Source organism: Lagopus muta, chromosome 2 (assembly GCF_023343835.1).
Source record: "Lagopus muta isolate bLagMut1 chromosome 2, bLagMut1 primary, whole genome shotgun sequence".
Classification (NCBI taxonomy): domain Eukaryota; kingdom Metazoa; phylum Chordata; class Aves; order Galliformes; family Phasianidae; genus Lagopus; species Lagopus muta.
Window position 1 is genome coordinate 55,296,830 of NC_064434.1, and position 26,418 is coordinate 55,323,247.

The following is a 26,418-nucleotide window of genomic DNA, read 5'->3' on the forward strand; positions in this document are numbered from 1 at the left end:
GAAAGAGTGAATGTTGATGAGATGGTAATAGTTGAGTGTTGCATCGTAATGAGGCATGTTGCTCAGGATGATACAGTAACCCAGTAAAGCCTATAGTAATCATTTGACAAGTCCCATGACTCATAGACAAATCAGTTGTTATTGGAATGACCTAAAAGACATGCTTTTAATGCTAAATACTTTAAGACAGCATCCAAAGTCTGCATGTTGATAGACTGCGATGCAGCATTTGGGCACTTCTGTCAAGAGCCCAGTTTGAAAATACATTTGAGTTCTGTGAATTTTTTCTCATAAGAGTAGATGTGCAGGGCAACAGATTGTTGTAGGTGACCTTTATTTGCATAGTATTTTGCAATTTAGTGTATTTGTAACATAATGTTTATCTGAAGCAGGTTCTGTTTCAGAGGTGCTGTCGGCTGTCTCCGTGGCTTGTGTTTCAGTTGAGACTCATGATACATCTGTGAAACAGTATGACATAGCATCAGCAACAAATTTGATGGTTCAATCTGGAGAATTTTTCACAATAAGAAATGTTATATTTCTACCTGATGTGTGAGTGTTTCGGTAGTGTTGTCTGTGCTGCTGAAACAGCCAGGTAATCCAGCGGATAGAACACAAAGTTCTTCAAGTGTATTTCTGCTTGTTGGGACTGCCCAGACCATCAGCTCTAAGATCATCCATCTGTAGGAATTCTGCATCTGAATTTTAAACAGTGACAGGTGTGCAGCAAAGATAGACTTAGGGAAATTTGGAAGTCAAAAAACAGCTGACACAGATTAAAAAAAAAAAAAAAGATTTTAAGAGTGTTTTACTATCTAGGAAATAAACTCAATGCCAGCAACTTCTTAGAAGCAGTAAGTGAAACAAAATGCAAAGACAGGAGCCTGCCAGACATATAGTTGTGACTGGGTAACTACTGCAATGTATATATGTTAATTACCCTTTCAGTAGGCCATGATGTTTCAGCATTTAAAACGTGTAACAGCTCAGGAAGGCACTGGCACATCATACCTGAAAATCTAACTCCAGGCTGGTAGCAGTGACATTGTTACTGTTAGCATTCCTGCTTTTTCCAAGTTGTAATAAAGCTATTTTGTGTGGGGTTTTTTGTTATTAAAACTCAGTGGAGTGTTTGGCACAAATCTGTGACTTACAAGTCTAAGAAAATACCTCCTAAGTTATTTTAAGTATTTGGTGATTACTGACTTTCTGTCATTCCATAACTATGTTGTTTGAGAACTGTTGGATTATATAAAGAAGAAATTTGCTACAGTAAGTGCTCACATCTGCTCCTGGAGAAATCCAAATATTGAACCATCTAAGGTTAAAAAAAAAAAAAAAAAAAGAAAGGAAAAAAAAAAAACTAATCAGAACTTATCAGAAAAAAAACTATTGGAATGATAAAACACATAAAAGCAATATCCAAATAATATTTTAATTTCGCAACAGAACAAATGAGCAGTCCTGTGGAGAAGGATCTGGGGGTCTTGATAGGTGAAAAGCTTAACATGAGCCAGCATTACTGTTTTCTAAAAGGAGTGCTTAACTATCAATTTCTTGCAAGGTTCCTCCCATCAACAAAGCTGTCATATCTTTCTTACTACCTTCTAACAACTGCCTCTTTTTCCAAAACTTAGACCTGACTGCAAAATGCAAACATTCCAGTTGTGCATGAGGTTCTGTTAAAAATTCAGATGGAATGGCTTAGGTCACTGCCAGCTTTAGGAGGCCTGCATGGTGCTCTCTTCTTAGCAGTAAAGTAATTTAATTACACTAATGACAGATTTAATCACTGTACAAGAGCTACCCTTTTTTTTCTTTTTTCTTTTTTCTTTTTTTTGGTGTGTGGCATACTTAGCCACACATTTCCTAAAATTATCTGGATGCTGACTTGGAGGAACGTATTCTTTTGTACAACTAAAAAGGGAAGGAATTACCTGTGTTTACATCCCAAGTGGGAAAAGGACATTTCCTTCATTTATAGTTTGCTGTGGTATATGGAAAGTGTAATGCAGTGGGGCTGTTAACCTACTCTTGCTTCTTCTTTTTTCTGCCCTTTTCCAAAACTGAGTCATGCATTTGTGCTCTCAGGCCATATTTTGAATTCTCTCTTGGTGTCACGCTTTTGTTGCAAATTGACAATGAGAGTAGTTGCTGTATTGCAAATGCTGTGCATAAGGCCACCGGTGTCTGCTTGGAGTCTGCCCAGTATAAAGAATTGCTGTTAACTTCTTATGAGCTCCAGTTGTAGAGAGAAGTTCCCTGTCTGTTTGCCTGCAAGAAGCTTTCCATTTTACTATGGATCACGAAACATTACTTCTGTTTGTTTGCAAGAGACCAATCATGCTGCTGTGCCAGTCCTGTCTCATTTGCCTACCTATTAACCCCTCCACAGTTACATGATATATTCCTCCCATGGTGATTTAGCTTGGATCACGTTAAAGCCTGTGGCAGTGTCTTGAACTCAGACCTTCCAACTCCTATATTACTACTCTGTTTACTGGGATGTATTTCTTTTCTGAACTAAACAAATGTATTACGCTGAGGTATAGGAATTTGAATGTTTCCCCTTCATGAGGGCTGGCAAGAAGCATGAATGTTACCACTTCCGAATCATTATAGCAAATTTTTTGCTGTGTCTCTCTAATAAATAATTGAGAACATTGTCCTTGATCTTGGTCTTCATGGTTTCTGTACTGATTGCTTTTTGTAGATACAACACTCTCAGGGGAAATTGGCACCAAGAAAAAGGTGAAAAGACTGTTAAGTTTTCAGAGGTATTTCCATGCATCCCGGTTACTCCGTGGAATCATACCACAGGCTTCTCTGTACCTGCTGGATGAGGACTACCTTGGGCAAGCACGGGTAAGATGGGTCTCCAGATCTCTACACATCTTAAAATATTCCAAGGAGTGTAAGTTTTGTTTCGTTGTTCAGATAAGAAAACGTGGGAATGGCCTCAAGTTGCACCAAGGAAGATTCAGATTGGATATTAGAAAAATCTTCTCCAGAGGAGTGGTCAGGCACTGGAACGGGCTGCCCACCGAGGTGGTGGAATCACCATCCCTGGAGGTGTTGAAGAAACTACGAGATGTACTAAGGGACATGGTTCAGTGGGAAATGTTGGTGATAGGTGGACAGTTGGACTGGATAATATTGGAGATCTTTTCCAGCCTTGTTGACTCTGTCTGAATCATTCTAAGCAGTCCTCATAATACAGCTAAATTTGGTTCTTAAACTTTGGTATTTCAAAATACATCTCTATAGCTTTCCTGAGCAAAGCTTTATTTGGGTAGTTGGTTCCTGCAACTTCAATATGGAATAATGATTTCAATCTGCTTTGCAGTTTGACATACCAACTTCTTCTTTTTGTATTTGTTTTTCTAGCATATGCTATCCAAAGTGGGAACATGGGATTTTGACATTTTCTTGTTTGACCGCTTGACAAATGGTAAGTACTTAAAAAAGAAAAATATGTGTCTAGTTAGGGTATGTTATATATGGCTATCTTAAAAACATCCAACTAATATTTTACTAAATTTTCCAGTTTAGATTACTGAAGAGACTTGGACACAATTAGCTCCTCTTAAAATCATATCCTTGATCTTTTCAAGCTTTTACCAGAATGTTCATAACTACTGGAAAACATATAAAGTGTGGGTTGGTTTTTTTTGTGTGTTAATGTAATCTGTTATATTTATTATAGTCACGTTTTGCTTATTATGAATTATTTATTAGTTTCAAGGAAGTGTTTCAGTTTCCTTTATTTAGGAAACTCCAAAGCAACTTTAAAACAGGCCAATTAGATACATGAGTAGATCAGTTGATAATGCCTTTAACCAAAAATACCTTTACTTTGGGTCAACAATCTGGATAGACTAAAATAGGAAAAGTATGTAAGGCGTTAAAACTCAGTGAAACTGGAGCATGTCCAGAGAAGGGCAGCAAAGCTGGTGAGGAGTCTGGAACACAAGTCTTGTGAGGAGCAGCTGAGGGAACTGGGGGTGTTCGGTCTTAGAGAAGGGAAGGCTTAGGGGAAATCTTATTGCACTCTACTACAAGGGCCCAAAAGGACATTGTAACAAGGTGGAGGTTGGCCTCTTCTCCCATGTAACTAGTGATAGCACTAGAGAGAATGGCCTCAACTTGCACCAGGGGAGATAAAGGCTGGATATTAGGAAAAACTTCTCCGAAAGAGTGGTCAGGCTCTGAAACAGGCTGCCTACAGAGGAGATGGAGTCACCATTTCTGGAGGTGTTCAAGAATCTAGGAGATGTGGTACTAAAGGACATGGTTCAGTAGACAATGTTGATGGTAGGTGGACAGTTGGACTGGATGATCTTGGAGATCTTTTCCAACCTTAATGATTGTATGATTTTAAATATGTGCCTATACTAGCATGTGCCAAGTAATATCTGTGCAGTGAATGTGGGTCGGGCAGCTGCTGAAGAGGTCACAATCACACCTTTGGCCTTTCTGTATTGCTTTTAGGAATGAGATCCCCCAGTCCTTGCTCTCAGTCTAAGTAGTTTGGCAGTGGCAGAAAACATAGGAAAGCTGGTTTAGAGGGTAATTTGGCTGAGCAACTGTCAGGGAAGAGTGGAAAGAACTGCAAATGGCAAGGGAAATAAAAACATTTCTTCCAAATCACCTTTCTGTGCCTCTGTTCAGTAGTCAAGGCCAAGTAAGCCTCCATGTCCATATGTTTGTTTTCTTTCCTGAGTTACGTTAAATGAGAAATGACTCCCTTCAGACATTGTTTTTATTTTGTATGGGTTGGTTTGTTAGGTGTTTTTTTCTAACTGTTCTGGAAATGCTGGCATTGAATTACACAGCGCAAGCTTTTCTAAACACTGTGTGTACGTATAATTGATCATATAATATAGTTTGATATATAGTTAGGCTCAGTTTTGTCAGTGTTCCTGCTATGAAATTCACAGTCAGACCAACATTACCAAGTGGGACTTGAGATCATAAATCAGTAACTCATTTTCATGTCCGCATCATTGTGAGATGCACTTGCAGCTGAGCTAGCTATGTGCATTATGTACATGTTTCACAGTCGTGTATAAAATCAAAAGCTTCAATTTGCAAGCTACAGAATTCTCATTAAGTAACCGATTTGTACAGTATGGCAAGCCAAAATGGCAAAAAAGCCATTTGCTCTTTCCTGTCATTTCTGGAGGGAACTTGGATTATGAAGATGGTGTGGTTTACAAACAATCCTGTCAGAAGATTTCCAGTGGATCGATTGGCCTTCTGTGTCTAACTGAAATAGCAGATGCTGTGGGACACCAGAATAGCATTTCACTGACACAGACAAACTGTCAAGTCTTGTTTGTGCAAGAGAGTAATATATATAAGCTAGTATTGAGTATATGAGTATCATCTAAGCTAATGTGTTGGGAACTAAGGTGATAGGAACCAAGTAAAAGGAAACTACCAACTTTTTTAGTCTTGGTTGATAACTACACGTTTAAAGCAATCTAAGCTGTTCCTCTCTGCTTTTAGGAAACAGTCTCGTAACACTGCTTTGTCACCTCTTCAACGTGCATGGACTTATTCACCATTTCCAGCTAGATATGGTTACATTGCATAGGTTTTTAGGTAAGTGCTCACCTTTAAATCATCATTAAATGCAGGTTACAGCTTAAATAGAGCCTCAAAAAAGGCATTCGCTTGTTCTGCATATCTGTGCAAAATCAGAATGTTGTTTTAATTACTTCAAATATTTCTGTGATATTTACTAGGGTACAATTAACAGGCAGTAGGGGGTCTCAATTCAATACTTGTTAGGTCAGTTGAGTGTCTTAAAAGACTCTGTATTGGACTTAAGCATCTCAATACCACAGTTGCACTGATGATTTAGAAAAATGTCATGCAGAGATGTGGCAGGCAGAGGAGGCCCACACAGACAGATGTGCATTGCAAGACCTACCCATGCACAATACAATTGTGGTACAGCAGCATTATTTCACTAATAGACCACTGAGACCCAGGGCAGTTAAAAGCTTAAGTGCAAAATTTAACAAATTATATCAAGCTGTCTACACTGAACAGTGTTGATGAAAGCCCCTGCTGCTGTTACTGCCAACAGAAATATTAGCCCCATGCTGTTTGCGAACCAAAGGAAGGAATTGGCCAAAATCAATTGCTTTCTGCATTATGTTTTGAATGCAGCTGAATGCTGTTTTTTCTGAGTGTCAGAGTTTCAAAGGCAGGATCTCTTAAAAAAAAAAAAAAATGCACCACTGTTACTTCTGGAAGTCTTTCCTCTGATGTGGAGACAGATCTCCCTGGCTATTCTAGCTGCTGTAGCCTGACATGAGGTGAATATTCAGTTAATGAGAGCTGAAGCACGGAGGGTATAAAGGGTTACTCACTATAACTTCAGATTAACTGAAAACAACGTGTAGGCTGGGATTTGCTTTGGTGTAGCCCAGGCTGGAGACAAGCACTGTGGTAATTTTATCTGTTTGATCAATTTGATGGTGTGAAGAAGAGCATTTTGGGTGAGGGCGCATGCAACTTTTACCATTTGAGTTGTATTGCCCCAAAATGATGCAGGCATTGCTGCAAAGAGCAGGTGAACATGAAGTACAAACTTCAGTGGTCTTCTGTGCTAGTGCAAATGAGAGTTAACAGGGATGCATTCAGATGGAACTCTTCCAGTTCCACAAACTGAAACAGGAGGAGAGACTAGTATTTTAAAATGGAAGCGCAGATGTGGCTGTCACAGGAGATCTTTCTTCAAATACGCAAATGCAGTATCTTTTAATTCTCTGTAGGAATGCCTTGGACTGTAGTCCTCAAACAGCAAATAGTGCCAGGATGTGAGGGCCTCTCCTCCTGCTGCTGTAAATCAGACTGTACTGCCGTAATGACATATTACTCCCCCGTGACAGCAGCCTAAATAATTACACTCCGTTGTGGATAAGTTTGCCTTTCTTCCTTATTTATTTTACTCCTGAATGAGAGCCTTCACTAAGGCAAGAAAGAGTTGATTTATGAACTAGACCGAGTGTATCCCCATGGGCCTCACAAATCCTTTCATGCATATTTTTTTTTTTCTGAAGGTATCGCAATAAGAGCACCAGTCTAAGTTACAGGTATTTGAAGAAACTCCTTAGGCAGCTGAAGGCAAAACTTCAAATTGTATTTTAAACCCAGTTCCCGGTTGTGGTCATGGAATTCAGAGACAAAAGGATCTTTGTGTTCTGTTTTGTTTTCCAGTTATGGTTCAAGAAGATTACCACAGCCAGAACCCTTACCACAATGCTGTCCACGCTGCTGACGTCACGCAGGCTATGCACTGCTATCTAAGGGAGCCTAAGGTAAGGACAGCCTTTCACATTGACGTTGCTTTCAGATAATGCTCAAAGTTGCTTTTCCAGGATTAAAAAAACCAAACACTTAAGTACTATTTTTTAGATAGCAGAGAATTATTGCAAACTTGAAGTCAGCTTACCATTTCAGACAAACTACTCAAGTCACCTCCCATCCTGTGAATTATGTGTCTAGGTGCTGTTGTATGAGCTCTGGCAAGTTTTGCTGTGACAGTGTCACCAACCATCCACCTGATGTGGCAGTCCTCCCAGCAGTGCCAGTAGAAGGCAGTGCCCGCCCATGCCTCGGTCACTTCAGGGCATCAGCCCTCATGTCAGTATTTCAACACACTAAATTTGGCAGTGGAACACCAAAAATGGGCATACAGTCCCTTTGACTGGTCTTGTTGAAAGGGTGTCCTCTGCATGAGCCAGCAGCAGCTTCTTAAATGTTGCAGTAAGCCCTCACAAAATGAGAGTTAGACAATTATGATGTTGTTTAATGCATTATTGGAAGGCACTTTAATACTGTAATCATAGAATCATAGAATGGTTTAGGTTGGAAGGAACCCTTAAGATCATCTAGTCCCCTAGACCATAGGCTATAGGCAGAGACACCTCTCTTTAGACCAGGTTGCTCACAGCCCCATCCAGCCTGGCATTGATTGCTTCCAGAGAGAGGCATCCACAACTTTTCTGGGCAACCTGTTCCAGTGTCTCACCACCCTCACAGTAAAGAATTTCTTCCTAATATCTGGTCTAAAAACCTCTTCCAGTTAAAAATGATTTCCCCTTTTCCTGTCACTACACGCCCTTATAAAAAGTTCATCCCCAGCTTTCCTGTAGGCCTCCTAAATAATGCTGAGCCACAGTATAAAAGCATAACTAATCTTTCCTGACCTGACTTAAACAAAACAAAATTATGCTAGAATTAGCAAATGTTTTGACCAGAATATAAAAATTGTGAGGACAGGAGGAAGCCTCAGTTTTCCTTCACTTCCATCTCCTGCAAGATCTGCAAGTCTCTTCTGACAAAAAGTGCAGAGGGCGGCCAGCATCCATCTCTGTACAAAACTTGTTAATTCCTCATCCCAGCATGCTTCTTTCATATCATAGACTGTACACACTCGTCACGCTAGTAATAACTAACTCACTCTCAGAAACATTAGATACTAAGTCTTTTGGTTTTCTTTTTTTTTTTTTTTTTTTTTTTTTTCTCCCAGTGACAACACAATTTGCTTCTGAATAATAAACTACACAGTAGAAAAAGTCTGGGTGGTTTTTTCAGATTTGTATGTCTGAAGTTGGAAAATTAAATAATACTCTCCTATAAAATACCAGCATCTGGTCTGACATAATCTAGTGGCCCATTCTGAAATTTCAAAAATTTGTAAGCACTGCATTCTAAGCATAATGCTGTTCCAGAAAAGTGAAGCATGATGTGTTGTTGGTGTTGTTAAATAACGAGCAAGGATACTAACACACACTGGCCTGCTGGTGTACTTACTATTTTAAACTGAATCTTTTAGTTTAAAACCTCTCAAAAACCTGTATAACAATCCATATATTGCTATAAACAACAAAAAGATGAGAAATACAGATTGTAGTAACGTTAACATAGTCTGATTCTTTGTAGATATTTGTTCAATAGTCACCTCGAAAAGGTTGTTCTCAGTTTATTAGTTTATTTTGTTTTTGATGTCTGTGTACAAAACTGAGCAGTTCCATGTAGTCAGCTGGTTTGTTTGTCTGCCAAAAGGGAGGGATGAGGCCAGGGGAAGTGTTTACTGTTTGCTTTCTTGTTGTGATTAATATGTGATTCAGCTTGCCAGCTTCCTCACCCCATCGGACATCATGCTTGGACTGCTGGCTGCTGCAGCTCACGATGTGGATCATCCAGGGGTCAACCAGCCATTTCTGATCAAAACGAAACACCACCTTGCCAGTCTGTACCAGGTAAAAATACTTACCAGGTCGATAATATGTACAATGGTGTCAGTTTGTATTTCTTTTTTTCTTGAGCAAGCACATAAACAGCAAGGATGTCTTAAATTGGCATGTTAAAGGGAACTTTTGCTTCACATGACTCTAGGAAAATGGAACAACTAATGAATGCAGCAACTTAACAAGATAAAAAAAACAAAGGAAGAGTTGTAGATATTTACACAAACATCCCAGAGATATAAGGAAAGGACTTTAAAGCAGCCACCATAGGTCATGCCACAGACTGTCTAGACCAGTATCCTGTTTCTGAGAGCAACCACTAAAAGATACCAGAGAGAAACAGATGCCTGGGATAAATACAGTGTTGTCTCTCACCTGGTAGTTATCCTCTCTACTCCAACAAGCAGTAGTGGAAGGCTCCCTGAAATGAAAGTACAGCTCACTGATGGGTCAATGACCATCAATGAACCCATCCTCCACTGTTTTCTGTGGTCTTTTCTGAACATATTTAAACCTTTGGCCCATGTCAGTTACTGCATTTTATCTACAGTTGTCATTTATGTATGATCAGGCTATCTTTGCTTGCATGTGTATGGTATATGTATATCTCTGTATTTATAGACTTGAGCGATGCCATAAATCATTTTGGTTTCACTAAATGTAATTCATAGTAATTAAATGGTGATTGTAGGGATGTAGGGATTTCTATCCTTCAGAAGAGTCGACTTCAGCCTTTGTAAGAAGGTATCAGAAATAGAATATTCTAAGTTAAAAATTAATCTAACTGAGGAAGACTCATTAATAGCTGTGTTTCTGTGAAAATAGAAATCAAGAGTTTGCTGTGACTTGCTTTGTATACGTCAAGAGGTTATCTGTTGTTTTGCCCTACCCAAGCAACATTTGAGTTTAACGTAAGAAATTGGTGGTATGTTCAATTGTCCTGTGTGAGACACAGAAAGAAGCTGGGCCCTGGGATTCCCAGCTAGAACACGTTGATGCTGAAAGACTCCAACCTTTATGACTGGCCCTGTCACAGACTGGAGATTTTGCCATAGTCCTGAAGTTTTTGTTAGGGCAGTCCTCTAGTTTTTGGGCAGTATTTGTGACAGAGACTTCCTAACATTCCGCTTCTAAAATAAATCTCTGCTACTGATAATTCCTCAAAAAATAATTTTAAAAAAAGTGTGGGAAAGTAACCTATAGAGATCGGAGCTAAAAACACCAGCCTGCAAGCCATCACATGGGTTTTCTTCCTGCTTGGATTATCTCCCCTCCAGCCTAAGTGATCAGATAACTAATGGCAATTAGGCTTAATAAGGCAGTAGAGTGTTCCTAGGTGGAATAGCTGACTCCTAATTGTTGGCAACAGCTTCAGGGATTCTGGCTGCCTGCATTTAACAGGGGTGTCATATGACTTCATGCTCACTTGTCACTTGTTAACTTGACCTTTCCTTTTCCCTGCTCCATGTACTTTAAATATGGGATACTGGATGCTGTACTGGCTTTAAGTTCTCAAATAGCAGCAGGCAAAGAGCGGGAATTTACAGAAATGGAAATCTGGATTGAATCCCTGACTTTTTTTTTCCTTTGGGTAACTATTAGTTCGATGCAAGGATGTGCTTGGATGCCTTACATGCTAAGTCGTGCTTTGGCTCTCCTTCAATGTGACCAAATGTCAGGCAAGCAGGTTTCCATATAGAGCTCAGGAGTGCTCCATGCCAGCACAGTAAAAGTAGAGGCAGAGCAGAGGCTGACAGTCTCTCAAACTCAGCTGTGAGCCAGCCAGAGAGAAAAGGAAACAAGCGCCTCTCTCCATGCAGGTAAAGCATTTGATGAGCCGTGCTTTAGAGGGAGAACTGAGGTCTGACAAGGTGGGCAGAGGGCCCCCCAGTGTGCTCTGCTCTGTGCAGGTGGCTGAGAGCAGCCACTGCCAAGAGGTGCAGAGACAAAAACAAAATGCAAAACACTTCTGTTGGAGTTCTGCTTGTAGCTGAGAGCAGACAGGAGAACAGAAGGGAGAAATCTCCCTATAAACACAAGAAAAGATGGGTATTTCACACGTGCATCTACAGTGTTTTGATTTGAAATTAACTTTATGCCATATTTTAATTCAGCAAGCCCAGCGTAATCTTTTCACAGATATGCTTGCTCTGCATTCTTGACCCAGCAATCTTTCCATGTTTATGTTGATAGTATGACAGAAGAGAAATGCAGACAACCCAGTAGCAATAGCTTAGCTCAAAACAGCTGCAGCAGGCATGCAGGGGCATCCCTTATTTTTTCCTTGGTCAGACTACAGGGGTGCAGAAGCCCATCCTGATGTATTTAGGCAAGAAGAGAAGAAGGATATTTAAGTTGGCTGATGAACAGAATTACTGTCAAAAGTCATCAGACTTGTTCTTAGCTTCATAGCTTGTTTTGAGTTCTTATGGTTGGAAAGTTGTTGTTTTGTTGTTGTTTCTCCCCAGTAACTAGGGTTGATCTTAGCTAGAATACCTACAAGCACAGTGAACTTAACTCTAGAAATCCAGATAGATTCTTCAAATCCGTCTAAAGTACAGATTTTCAGATCAGTTTTGTTTTGTTACAGCAAACAATTTTCAACCAATTCTAGGCATCACGAGATGTGACAGATATGTAACTGTGCCGTATGTACCTGCCTAATCCTTGCATGTATCCCTTTTGTTCCTACCAGAATGTTTCCGTGTTAGAAAATCATCACTGGAGGTCTACAATAGGCATGCTTCGAGAATCACGGCTCCTCGCTCACCTGCCCAAGGAGGTGACGTAAGTGTCAGCTAGAGAAAATGCATCTCTTAAACTAATCCTTGGCTTCCATCGCTCTCCTTTAAAGGGGCATGGGCAGAGAGGTCAGACTTCAGAGTAGGCTGTCCAACTTTTTGGCTTGCCTGGGCTACACTGAGTCGTCTAGAGCCACATCTACAAAGATTGCTCCAAAAGTAATGCCTCCTAATTATTTCCATGGAAACTAGAATGAATAGAAAGAGCACAACAATGTTTAATGGAGCAAATTCTTAACTACAGCACAGTAACCACCATTAGCTGTGCTTTTTCACCAGCGGTAAATAAGATCCTGCATGTTGTGCTTATAAAAAAATCTGCACTAGCAGTGGTGACCCACCATCACTATTGCTACTGATGAAATGCACCACCCACCCACCGCCTCACTGTGCTCACATTCACTCCTCGATCACCATCAATATTCAGCAAGTATCAATAAATGCCAGTGGGTGCCATTGTCTCCTTATGGAGGAGCTCCGTGACATGCACTGCTTCATGCCATTCTGTCACTGTCCCTCTGCTGCCATCTGTCGCACAACTGTTGGGAAGGTTCAACCCCTACTGCCTACCACCACCATCTGCTTCTGGATGCCATGGGGCAGCATAATAAAACAGGAGACATAACTTTCACAGCAACCCTCTTAAAAAATATAATGAATGTATATAAAGTAACTAAACTTATTTTAATTTTTAATGTTTTTATTAAAACATATACAGAAGCAACTGTATCTGTAACTGTAGTAAACTGTAGTAAAGCTAGTGGGATATGTGGCCTTCTTTCTGTGAAACTAACGCATCAGTTTGGTTTGATGGCAGTGGCTGCAATTCTCAGTGAGCTCTCAAGGTGTTTATCAGAGACTTTCTCATGAAAAGCGTCCTGTGGGCTGCAGGTTGGATGTGTCTGGAGTAGGCTGAATGTCCTGCTGCTCTCACCAAGAAATGGAGATCAAGACAATGAATACCCTGCAATACTAAGATTTAATTGCAGGTGACCTTGCCAGGAATATGAACAAGTTACCTGGAAGCAGTAAGCTGTGTTCCCCTCTAGAAATCCTTCACATCAAACTGACAACTTCTGTTCAGTACTACTTTAAAGCTGCATTATTCAGCACCCAGCTCAGAGCAGCTGGAGTAAGATGTGTTTTTCTAGATGCACCATGTTATTTGTTTTTGCCTTTCCTAGTCCTTTCTGGAAGCTTTCACATCCACCTACACAAACAAGTGTTTTTCTTCCCCATTATCCCTTCCTGCCAAAGCCATTTAGGCAGCTAGAGCAGTTGTATCCTATCAACCCAGCAGAAAATGACCAATCTGATCAGTTTGGATCCATAAAGATCGTGGGAGCTTTATGCTAGCTGTGGTTTATAGCAGATTGTTTTGAGCTATTAGAGTCCAATGGTTCCATGACTGATGGGGCTTATTTTCCTTAATTGCAGACAAGACATCGAACAGCAGTTAGGCTCCCTGATCTTGGCAACAGACATCAACAGACAAAATGAGTTTTTGATTCATCTGAAATCTCACCTTGACAATCAGGATTTGAGACTGGAGGATGCACGAGACAGACATTTTATGCTTCAGGTAAGTTCTAAAAATTTGTTACCACTATTGTTTTCTTATTTCTCAAGTAATGGTATTTCCTAGTACACATTAGAATAGTGTAGGACAGCATGTCTGACCAACCGTATCACCTCACCTACCACTACCTCGTCTGTTACCTCCACCTGGCATGTCAGGAAAGCTTAAGATGCCTCTACTATTACCTTATGTGATCTCCTTGAGTTAAAAAGCTGAGAATGCAGCAGAAACATGAGTGTCACATGTTTAGAAATGATGATAAGCTACTAATTATTTCTAGGCCACCACATCTCTTTCAGACAATGCCTCTATTTTGTTCTCCTTGTGGCAAATATCGCTTTGCTGGTGTTATTTTCTAGTGATGAGCAGGAGTGCCCCCTTCTCGGTGTTCTTCCCCAACCTGACATCAGGTGTTCAAGTTCTGTTCCTGCGACTGATGTTCATAAGCTGTCTCTGTGGAAACAGCTGTTGCCATGGCAGCAGGTGTTTCTCTACTGGATCTTTCCAGCTAATGAAGAAACCATGTTTTATTTAAAAATCAAACTGATTCAAACTGATTCTTTCAGCTAAGCTTCAGTCATTAACAGGCTCTTCAAAATTAACCTCTACCTATTAATGCATCATTGTGATTAAAGTAGCTGTATATACATGATTCTGTGCAGAAATGACAATTTCTTTTTAAATACATAAAAGAGTGTAATCACTGTCATTTACAAAACAAACATTTTCACATTTGCACTCAGTCGAGGTTATGGGAAAGGTGACAGCTGCAAGGAAGTGCTGATCTGTTGCTTCTTCCCCTTCCAGAAGCGTGAGAAATGCAGAGATCTGCTAGTGTGTTCTCCATGAAACATGGTTTTCTGTCAGGTTCCTGCACAGTCCGCGCAGGGCAGGATGATGGGCTTATCATATTTCTGGATAGATTAGGCAAGACAGTTAGGCAAATGCACAGGGCTTACAGTTCTCCACTGTAGCAAAAAACTGTAGCACTTCCTTGAAGATAGATAGAAACTAGGACAGAGGCCTGGCGATATTTGTTTAGTTGGAGGATTATTTGTGGAAGAAAGAAAAAAAAAAAAAAAAAAAAAAAAAGAAAACAAGAAGTTTTAACCTATCCTCATCTGTGAAAGAATCTTGTTTTAATACACAGTAATATACAGTAATGTTAAGCCTATTCAATTTAATCCAGAAAGAGAAGAGGCTTGGAGACCTCCCTCCTCTGGTTAATAGATACAAATTTATACAGGAAACACTTCTGTTTTCCTCTCTGAGTGCCAGATGAATTCTGCCCTCTGTCCTGCTGACTAACTGTGTTCAGGTTATCTGGGAAGATGAGAGGCTCACAGGACCTTGTTCCAAGCAGTAAGATAGACAGACCATTACATAGCTCACTTTTCCAAAGCAGTTACTTGATTGTAAAAATCTCTTGCCATGCTGTACTCATTCCTCTGCAAAGCACGTAATAGCACTAGTTAGCTAAGTGAATGCCAGACAGAGGCAATGCAGAGGGCCCTGTGCTGAGTGTTGTAAAGGAAAACACACAGACATTAAAATGAAGTGTAACTAAAGTGAGATGAGAGGTCGCTCAGACCACAGGGAAGAGACGCCCGAATGGTCTCACACAGGCTTGGCTCATCCTTCCCTCAGCATCCCACGTGGAGCTGAGCCAGGCAATCAGCAGGAGCCAGCCTGCAGCTTGTCTTGGCTTGCTCCTAGCAGGGAATATCCAGAAGATTTTGCCATCTTGGAATTTGGCCCTCCTCTTGTTCTCACTGCAGTAAACCGTAGGGCTGAATGAAAGGTTTGTTAGCAGCTGAAGTAAATGTTCTTTCCTCAAAAGGAGTATTTAGGTGAGACTCAACACCCAACAGGTGATCTTAACCCTTCCTGCTAGTGAGGCCTGGGAGTTTCACGACTGCAGATGTACCACTGAAGCACTCCTGGATAACAATCTGTTTTCTCACTGCCACTTTTCTCCTTTGCTTTCAGATTGCACTCAAGTGTGCTGACATCTGCAACCCCTGCCGGCTGTGGGAGCTGAGCAAGCAGTGGAGCGAGAGGGTCTGCGAGGAGTTCTACCGCCAAGGTCAGCCCCTGCCCTGTGCTCAGGACACAGAGCTGCTACATGGCGGCAGCCTGCCTCAGGCCTCAAATCCTCTCACAGTGTGCTGCATTTCAGCTCTTCAATTTCACAGAGGAACCCGCAGCTTGCCTCCTCACTGAGAACCCTCAAGCCAGACTTAGCATTTCCAAGCTGAAACCATGTCAGGGCTACAGTACGCTAAAATCGCAGACTGGCTTAGTTTGGAAGGGATCATCTAGTTCCACCACAGGCAGGGTTGCCATCCTCTAAATCAGGCACTAGATAAAGCTGTCCAGGGCCCCATCCAGCCTGGCCTTGAATCGTCCCACCAGCCGCTGTGTTTTATCTCACGTTCAGACTCTCACTGCAGCTCTTACAGCAGTCTCACCCTCTGAGTTTCCCAAACATGACACACTCTTCTGCGTACAAATGTAGAGAGTTCAAAAGCAGTTCCCCAGCATGGCAAGCCCCCCCTCACATGGCTTACAGGAACAAAGTAGGCAAGCCAGTACTCTGCTAGAACCTATTGCAAATGCTTCAGACCCCTGCAGAGAGCTCAGTCATGCAGGGCTTTTTTTAAACACAGTAATTGCACCATTTGGCTCTATCTGCATAGGCAAGGTCATGCTGTGCTACAACACGGACGGGGTACAACAGAGTTTAATCACTGCTAAATTCTTTGTTTGCAGCATCCTGAGAGCCTCAGGCAAGCAGTACAAATTCTGGAAGAGCACACAATGAAGTACTCAATTCAGTTAAAATTCTGCTGTATGAAATTATTAAGCAACATTTAGGCTGGTACCTGGTACAGCTAGTCCTAGCACTAACAAGCAAGGACAAATAGGACAAGTTAATTTTTGGCCAATGTCAGTTAAAGCCAGTGAAATGTCTTCGACTTCAATGCTTTTGCAGTAACAGAAGCAACTTGCAGGATGTGGGTTTGTGTTATCAGATGTATAGCCAAGACATGAGGGCAGTGCCCCACTTGTCCCATACCACATCTTTAGGGCCTTGAGGGACCACGCTAAGAAAGGCAGCAGCCCCAGCTCTTGCAAACTTTTGCTTTTTCCCCAAGACTCCAAACCAAACATGCCAGCAGAATTTCTAAAATACACCTCTGAGACCAGTTATATGCACTATACATAGACCAGTTAGAGCTGTGCAAGGAAAATAAGAGCAGTATATGTGGGAGAATGTACAAAAATCCCAGTCTGACTGTCAGTAGTGGCTATGTAATCCTGGTAAGTGTGCACAAAACAAAAAAAATGTATACCATACAGTAAGACATCATTATTACTTAAAATAATATATATTATTTTAGGACTTTCAACCTCCTTAAAAACAATGCTGGGTCTAGAAGGTATTTTTTGTGACATTTGAAAACCATTGCTCCTCTGGTCTGATTTTAACTACAGATGAGGCAGGTAATACTAGAATTAGTGCACTGTTTAATTTTCCTTCTGTTGTGCATACAGAAGTTTGAGCTCTTTTGTTTTTGGTTGTGTGGGGGTTTTTTTTTCGTTTTTTTTTTTTTTTTTTTTTTTTTTTTTACAAAATATTTTTAATGCCATTTTAATAGCATTTGGTTGTTTGTGAAGCTCAAAATGTTTCCCTGGTATTTCCTAACTACCTAGTTAAAATGAAAACAGTCTCCTCACATTTAAAACTCAATTGTGTGTGTAATAGAGAGAAAGGTAAGGCTTAGGAATGCACATAGTATGTACAGGACTATAGAGGCTGAGCAGCAGTAAAAAATTCAAGTCAAAACTGTCCGCTAGTGGGTATAAAATAAAAGTGTTTTTAAACAGAAACAGTGGATATGAAGCAGAATGTTTCTTTTAGGTTGAGTATGATGTTTTGTCTGCTCTAGCATAATGTTATTTATGGATACGTTTCTTCTAAACAGCACTTGCAGTATCCTTATTAGTAAATAAAATAGACAAGCAGAACAGCACAGCTTGTACACAGCTGTTCCGTAGGTGGGCAAGAGTCTGTACCCCAAAGACTTGCAGCCTGGTAGTGTCTCTGAGAGTGTAAACAATCACAAAAGATGAGTGTTCCACTCACAGTGTTTAAAAAAATACTGATTTGCTGCAATCATTTAATGGGCTAATGCTTGAATGTGGAAACCAAATCTCCCCTCTAAGACAGGTGGTTGCTGTCTGCATGGCAACAGCATCTTCAGCTGGAGCAATCAGAGCTGCTTTGCTGCTGAGCTCCTGTATGCAGCTGACCTGTGGTCCTCTCCTGCCACTGCAGCATCTGTGTGATCACTGCTATCCATTGCCTTTAGGTGTAAAAGAAATGTTTTAACGTTCTTAGCTATCATGGAATGGCCAGGGTTGAAAAGGAGTACAATGATCATCTAGTTTCAACGCTCCTGCTGTGTGCAGGGTCACCAACCACTAGACCAGGCTGGAATGCAGCTATGTATGGGAGTGTCCTGTATGATCCTTTCTGCACCTGCAGGAGCAGTTTCTACTGACTGTTTTTAAGCATTGTCTCATTGCCCAATTTAATCGATTTTGCTGCAGTTGGGGTGGCAGCAAGGGTGAGCAGATCCTTCACCCAGCTGTTCATCAGCAGTTTAAAGCAGAGTGTGGGCTAGTCACTGCAGAAGTCTTCAGGACAGTTCCAGGTTCACATCCAGGAACTCATCCTTCACTTGATCCCATACTGTGTTGTGAAAGGGGCAAGGAGGTCAGTCAACCACTTTGTTTCAAGTCCATTGTGTGCAGAAGATTGTGTGAGGATTTTCTGGACTACCAAGGGAATTAATGATGCAAGTTCAGCATAAACATAGATCCCATACCCAACCACATGTGACACAAATGTAAGACAAACTTGAATTACATCCTTTTCTCACGTTTATAATCTCAATCCTATGATTTTTAACACATGAATTGTTACTCTGGTTTGTAGTAGTTTACTAGTGCAGACACAGCTGTGGGCTGCCAGGCACCATCATCCTTCAACAGCTTTTTTCACAAGCACACAGTAGCAACCGACACTGCAACACAGCAGCTATCTTAAAAAGGAAGATTCTCAAATACTTAAGTGCTTACATTTAATGTTCATTCAAAAGCCACCTTTCCTTAGAGAGATTTTTCTTCTTTGCATGCTTACTCGCTTTGATACCTTGAAGAAAAAAGAAAAAAAAAGATTAAAAAAAAAAAGGTATATTTGGACATTTAACGTGGTTCTCACTGGTGCCAGGTTCCAGCTGCTCAAAACCATACAGCTGCAGTCATTGTATGAGTCTGACGCAGGTATGGAGACAAAAGTAGCAGAAATTCTTATTTTTTTTTTAATGTTGTAGGTGACCTGGAACAAAAATTTGAACTGGAAATAAGCCCACTTTGTAATCAACAGAAGGATACAATACCAAGCATTCAGATTGGTAAGTATTAGCTTCATTCTGTCTCCTCTGTGTTTATCTCAGTGTGGCACAAGCTCAAACAGAAACTGAAACACGATACGTGATAAAATCCATCTGGAACATAAACCCAGTGAATCAGCAGCAAAGGTCAGCTTTGTGAATACTGAACACCTGATCTAGGATTGACTTCTTGCTGTCTTCATCAGTTGACACACGACATTGTTTCAAATGCGTCATCAGCCAGTTGCAAGCTTATTTCTGTGGAATACTTTGGCTGTTTGGGATGATGAGGGAAAAGCATCCCCACAACTGCTGGGCGCACTGCAAAACCTCTCATTTAAAGTAGCAACAACATTATTTTCCTGTCCAGTTTCCTACAGATTCTTCATAAACACTCCACAGTATGATGCTCCTGCAGAATCCAGAACATGGAAAGATTCATTAAGAGCCTTCAGACCATATGCATTGTTGCCTTAGTAGTTCTCTGATTATCTGAGGGCATCCAGTCAGGGCAGCAACTCCAGATTCTTCATCTTCCCTTCTTTTTAAAAACATTTGAGCTGTCCTCTGTAAAGCCTAACACTACCTGCAAAGAACTGAGCAGTTCTCTCCTCTGTGCTACACACTGCTATCCCCACAGCCTCCCCTTGCTGGACAGCAGATTGATTTCAAGCAGTGAGCAAGTTTCCATGACAGTGTTTGCAGATGACACTCAGCAGCCCAGTGGTTACTTTGTAGTTTGCATTTCCATAAATGCATTTGCAGTTTCACACCATATGCATGGGATGTTAAGCAGACAGCTGTATAACCATTAAATACTACCTGTCTCACACCAGAATGATTGCTTCTGAAGTGTTTATCTTCCTCTTCCAGAAAGTAATTTAATGTGTCTCTTAACCCAACTGTATTGTTGCAGCACACTGCAGATACCATATGCAGATAAACCTGCTACCATTTGTCTGTCCCCATATAAAAGCAAGGATGCAATCATACACTAAAATGGGTTTTGAAGTATCCTTTTCTCTGAACTCGATTTTGTGGGAATCAAACTCCAGTTTATGACTTAGAAGTTTTATTTCCATTTGCTTTCATCTATCAGCGATTTTGCCAGAAGTACAATAACTTAAATACAAGCTTTTCCTATTCATAAGTACAACCCCATGCTAAGGTCACTCCTCAGCAGTCAGAACAGACTTATTTCTAACTTAGAGAAGCTGTTGCATAGTTTTCCCATGTGATATTAAAGGCCAGCACAGACATCTCAACTGCTGTCCTTGTCTGCACTCTGCAGTACAAAAGGTATTTATGACATATAGGACAGTATTCAGAAGCCCACAAGCTACTGCAGCCTGGAAAGTTCTGGAATAGAATAGCCACAGCAGCACTTACTGCTATTGCAGCAATAACTTCAAGCACTTTAAGGGGCTTGGATGCCACTACAACTCCTCTCATATCTCATGCACAGCTGCAGCTGGGAACCTGTTCCCCTTTTTCTAGAATAACTAAAATTTGACACTAAAAACCAGTGTCAGTTTTTTCTTTTCCCCAAGCTTACCCCAGACAGATAGATCCTAATCTTGGTGATGTGTGCTGGTCAAAAGCTGCCTGTTTCAAGAGGAACTGATGGTTGCTTGAAGGTTTATTGTCATTTCTCCTCAAAGTTTTCACAACTTGTAGCACTGTACTCTGCTGAGGTGCTACAGGGGATAATGCACTCAGGCAATGAATTTGCTCCTCACCTGCTTGTACTCTCTTTCCCTAGGGTTCATGACGTACATTGTAGAGCCACTCTTTGAGAGGTGGGCCCAGTTTACAGGAGATACGCCCTTATCTGAAAACATGTTAAACCATCTCAGGAGGAACAAGGCAAAGTGGAGGAGTTTGCTCCATAAGCAACACAGCAGTAGTAGGAGCAATGACCACTCAGGTCAAGTAACTGACAGCCAGGAACAGACTTTAAATGAAGAAGAAACTCCTTAGTGGCAGCTTTGCACTTTTCCTTATAGCACTGCTATCTTCGTCTTGATCACAGCAGCAAGCAAAATCCTGAGGAGCTAGGAGCCTCTTGTCAAGACCATGGAAAGGGAGGAAACAGCAAAGCAGATGCTCTAAGGGTCCTTATGAACAAGCCCATGGTTCTGCTGGTTCCTTTCTGGATCTCCATCTTTCTCTCCCCTCTCTTCATTCTGCACATGCCTGATGCCATCCGTCACTTCAGATCATGAACTGCTTGAATGCAGGTCGAGCCAGCAGAGCTGAAGCCGAGCCAGTTACTGCTGCCATGAAGCAGGGAGGATTACTGAGAGAACGGGGAGGATAGAGGCACTCTTGGTTATGTATTCATTTACCATGAGTCATACTGTGACATCTGTACAAAGGCCCAGAGCACCATACGCTTTCCAGTCCGGCAGCTGGGCTGCGCATGAAACCACCAGCATCTTCAGAACCCAGAGGACACTGGTTGAATGAGACAGCGCTCACAGAGGGCAGAGAGAATCCGGTTATTTTAGTAATTAAAATAAAAGCCTTTTTAACTTTTGTATTCTGTGCACTAAACAGATGTATGAACTTTGGACTGAAGTTACACAACTCCGTGTACACAACTCCAGTGTAACAAGGCTCATTTTGGTAATCATTTTTATGCCACTTTGGGTAAAAGAAAGACGGGCATCTTCTCATTGCAAGGAACGGTATTCCCTGGCAAATGAAAGGGAAGGTGTTGTACAGTCTAACCCTTTGAAACACGAACAGATCTACCTTTTGAGTACTGTTTCAAGTAATGTGTTTATATTCATGTGTGTACATTTTCTGTAAATATGAGACGCTACTGATTCCCATGCCAAAATACTGGAGTATTGTGGGATTGCTACCTGTAAAAAACATTGGCACTGTGAACAGAATACTGTTAGTTTTAATACAAGAGAAACCATTTGTAAATATGGTATAGAGTTTATTAATATTCACCATTGTTTGTGGATAAAAGCCTTAACTTTTAGCATCCTTCATCTTCTGATAGCTGCCAAAATCATATGATTACAAGATACAATTCTGTACTGCCTTTCCACTATCAAAGGTATATCACAGGTCATTAAGGAATGAAGCCTGGCAGGACAACTTCTTGAAAACTTCAAACACATTCCATATGGATCCGTGCTGTTAAAACCATAGCACCCTGCACATTCAGTATAGGCAAAGGCTTCACAGAGCCTGAAGTTTCAGTTCAAAACAAACAAGCAAAGCCAGAAGCGCACAGCTACAACCACAGTTCAACAATTCAATCAAATTAACACTTATTCAAGAGTGAATTTTTATTAAATAGCATAGTGAACTAAAAAGCACGACATCCTACTAATTCTGGTGTCCAGCTGTTTTCTTAAGTGATCTTGTAGTGGAGATCCCCCCTGTATTCTCCTACTTAGATAGCCAGGATATAAATGCATATGTATTTTTCTTTTCATTAAAAAAAAAAAAAAAAAGAAAGAAAGAAAGAAAGAAAGAAAGAAAGAAAAACCTCCAACCGACTGCTAGATCTGTCTCACTCATTGAAGGAAAAAATGCTTTCAAAGTCAGCCTGTAAGGAAAATCCTTGTAACTGTCGTAGTAGTTGAGGAATTCTATGAATGCTGTGTTCATTTTTCTGAAAGATACATGGCCCTATTTGTGTCATAAACAGCCTCAGTTCATTCTATACGAAGCTTCCCTTAAGCTTCCATGATTTCACTGAGATTGCATTCTTGAGCACTACTGCATTGCACCAAAGCGATTGCCCTCTCTCCCCAGAGGAGCTAATCGTGTTTGAGCAAAGTGCAGCGTTGTTGTAAACCCTCAGCACATCAAATCAGCACAGCTGTTTTCCAAAAGAACTAGCAGATATGGCCACATAACCACGTTCAGAGGAAGTGTCTTTGGACAGACCAACAAAGCACTATTTAAAGTTGGTGTCTGAGAGGAATAATGCTTGCTTGGAGAGTTGCAAGGGTAGATGCAGTAGAATTTGTTTTTAGTTACAGGGAACACTGACTTTGTTAGACAAAGTCTTCACGATCATAAGGTGACTAACGTTTAAAGGAAAACGAAAAGCACAAGGTTTAGTAAAGGATGCTTTATTCTACTAAGTCATTGGACATGTATCTTCAGAGAAAAGGACTGAAACTCAGTGAAATAGGAAGGTGGAAATCACTAGTCTCCTTCTTCTCTCTTCTAAACAAAACTCATATATTAGATGCACCGTAACAGCCAAAGTCAAGGAGTTGTGGTAGAATAAAATTATTTCTAACTATAGGACATAAATGCCTTTTTAACCACATGATGGTGGAGGTGGCAGCATTACCACTTTACAGCGTTTTATAGATATTTCTTCATGACAAATCTAGGATAATTATTAGGACATTATACAAGCAGTATAATGGGCTGCCTACAAGCACTTAAGTACATACAAAAAAATATCATTTCCCTTGTTTTGTCTTTTATACTAAGAAATTGAAGCCATTTTCCATCTAGTTCAAAGAATTTTTTTAAAGCATTCTGAGGTTTAGTTAAATAAACCTGGTGCCTAGCAGCAAAAAAAGCTCTTGACAGAAATGTGCTGCTGAGGAGCATCCAGAAAATAGGTCCAACAGGAGAGCTTAGTGCATGTCAAGTTCTGTTACAGCTACAGTGCATCCAAGGTTTTTTCTGTAATTAGAGCCTAAGGGGCCTATTACAAGACTGCTCTTACCAAGTTAAATCTTCCTAATAAACTTTGAAAAGCTGCTCTTAAAACAAACAGGGTTTTTTGCTGTTGCTGTTTGTTTTGTTCGGGCTTTAGGTTGGGTGCACTTAATGTTCTTGCTGGATTTCAGTCACCCTATCTAATGAAACAGTGCTCAAAATAGGTGGCTCCAGAAATGCATCTGTAGTTGGAAGGCAAACCCATTACACAAGTTTGGGCCTAGACCAGTTTGCCTCAGGTGCTCTAGACAAAAGTGAGCTGAAAAATCAGGCTCTGGCAACAGATGTCTGGCAACTAGATTCACTGGGATCTGTGGTTGGACTAGGTGAGCTCAGAGGTCTTTTCCGACTTTAATGCTATCTTATACGATTCTCCACAAAACAAGCCAAACTGTACCTGCTACAGCGAAATCAGAAACACCAGTGCTTGGTGTTGTAAGTGCTTGGTATTATCTAGTAGTTTAGAGAACATTTTGGGGCTGGGATTTCTCCCCAAGGATGCCAACAGGACAGTGTATGAACAGAATGGAAAAAATGTGCAGACAATACAAAGTCTATGGATCGTTACCCTGGCAGCCCTATTAGCCACTTTACAGAAAGACTTAGTAGATCATTTTTCTTTGCTACTGGGCCACTACAGTTAAAAGACTCTCCAGTTTTAAAACTGAGTTGGGTTTTTCGTATATGTAATGAAGGAAGCAGATAATTGCTAAGAACAAGCATAACACACTCTAACAATGCCACACAAATACAGTTCACTTAATTGATTAAAACCAGTTTCTTTAAATCATTTCTTCAAAGAGGCAAAGTCTGAAGAATGGTAATAAGTGGCATTTTTACATTGGTTAGAACAATATGTACATATGCACTTTCACTAAGTAAAGGTTTGACCTGCCTTTGGGTTTCTAAGGGCTGACATTCCGGAAACCAACCAAAATGGGAAAACAAGAACTATAACAAATGTATACTTCTGAAAAATAGAAGCAGACAGATGAGTAGCTGACATTAAGTAGCGCCTCCAGACGATCTCTAAATCATAAATCTATTCTTTTCATGTGGACTATTGGTTTTCAGTAAGAAAATCAAACCCTCCCAGAACGATCAACGAGAAGGTTGCTACCACAGCAAATGGAATGATCTACATCTCAAACTGCACAGCTGTCTTAACAGCTTTTCTCAACTCTGGTTGAACTTTCTATTAGAAGTTTCCATCAAAACAGAGGTGGACTCCTATGAGCCCTTTCATATGGACTCTTCTTGGAAAGGAGAAACACTCCTTTTATTTTCAGGTATCAGATACCAGACATCATCTATAGCCTTCTATTCTAATGAACTCAGATAAGCTTTCCTTAAGATTCTCCCGCTCTCCTCCTGACACCATCACCCACAGACTCAATAATAAAATTTAAATTAAGATGCCGCAAATCTAAAACGAAGAAAAAAATCCATGCCAAAACCTAAACGAAACAGAAGAAAAACACAAGGCAAGCTTCATGCCATGAACACGTGTCCAAATTACTTTGATTGGTGCAAACTATTACTCTATTGTTTCTATAAGTCATCCAATATTTTAGGTACATAAACTTTCTGTGCAGAGCATAAGTTTGACTTGGATGTAAAAATATATTCTGCTTATCTCTGAAATCAAGATTGTATATGTCATGTTTATTGTAAAGCATTTTATATATACATATTCACATATCTTGTACAACTCTATGGGCCAAACACTGGTCCCACCAACTTCACCGGGACCAAGAATCAGCCCACATATGTGCGTATATTTGCCATATGCGTCATTCTAAAAGGAAGCACTAGATTGTGTGAAAATGCTGTGACTGCTATGCAGTGATGCCAAGAGACTTAATTGTATCTTTTTTAACATACTGCTGTAAGTATTCATCATGTCAAAGAATGACAACTAATAAAATAAAAATTTAAAAAAAAAAAAAAAAAAAAGTGTCCAAAATTCATTGGTAGAGGGAGGTGCGAGGCCACACCTGGCATCCTGTGCCCAGTTCAGGGCCCCCATGACATGAAAGACATGGGTGTACTGGAAAGAGTCTAACGGAGAGCTTATGGAGATGATAAAGGAAATAAAGCATTTCTCCTACAACAAGAGGATGAGAAAGCTAGGACTGTTCAGCCTGGAGAAAACGAGGCTTGGGGGAGACCTGATCAATGTGTATAAATACCTGAAGGGGGGGATGCAGAGAAGACAGAGATGGACTGGCCAGTGATGCCCAGTGACAAGACAAGAACAACGAACACCAACTGAAACACAGGGGGCTCCCTCTGAATATTAGGAAGCATTTCTGTGCTGTACAGGCAATGGAGCACTGGCACAGGTTGCCCAGAGAGGCTATGGAATCTCCTCCTTAGAAATCTTCAGAAGCCACCATGGTGCTGGGCACCCTGCTCTGGGAGTCCCTGCTTGTGCAAGGCTTGGGACCAGATGTACCCACAGGTCTCTTCCAACCTCAATCATTTCTTGATTCTTTGATTCAGTTCCAGTAACTACTATGTTTTAAGATCATTGGTTAATTTTAGACTCATTTCCCATTTGTGGACCACGTTATGTATTTTATAATCAACAAGAC

General features: G+C 40.7%; 1 protein-coding gene across 2 annotated transcripts in view; it reads left to right on the forward strand.

Moving 5' to 3' along the window:
* Positions 1-25,755, forward strand: part of PDE7B (phosphodiesterase 7B) — a 166,077-nt gene extending 140,322 nt beyond the window's left edge. For both annotated transcript variants that reach the window (XM_048934714.1, XM_048934713.1), the window contains 10 exons: positions 2,714-2,865; positions 3,388-3,451; positions 5,512-5,607; positions 7,234-7,334; positions 9,150-9,281; positions 11,965-12,056; positions 13,508-13,652; positions 15,639-15,735; positions 19,052-19,132; positions 20,874-25,755. In XM_048934714.1, coding sequence (XP_048790671.1) covers positions 2,714-2,865; positions 3,388-3,451; positions 5,512-5,607; positions 7,234-7,334; positions 9,150-9,281; positions 11,965-12,056; positions 13,508-13,652; positions 15,639-15,735; positions 19,052-19,132; positions 20,874-21,091 — 1,178 coding nt within the window. In that variant the 3' untranslated portion in view covers positions 21,092-25,755. The remainder of the gene's footprint in view (positions 1-2,713; positions 2,866-3,387; positions 3,452-5,511; positions 5,608-7,233; positions 7,335-9,149; positions 9,282-11,964; positions 12,057-13,507; positions 13,653-15,638; positions 15,736-19,051; positions 19,133-20,873) is intronic.
* The last annotated feature ends 663 nt before the right edge of the window (positions 25,756-26,418 follow it).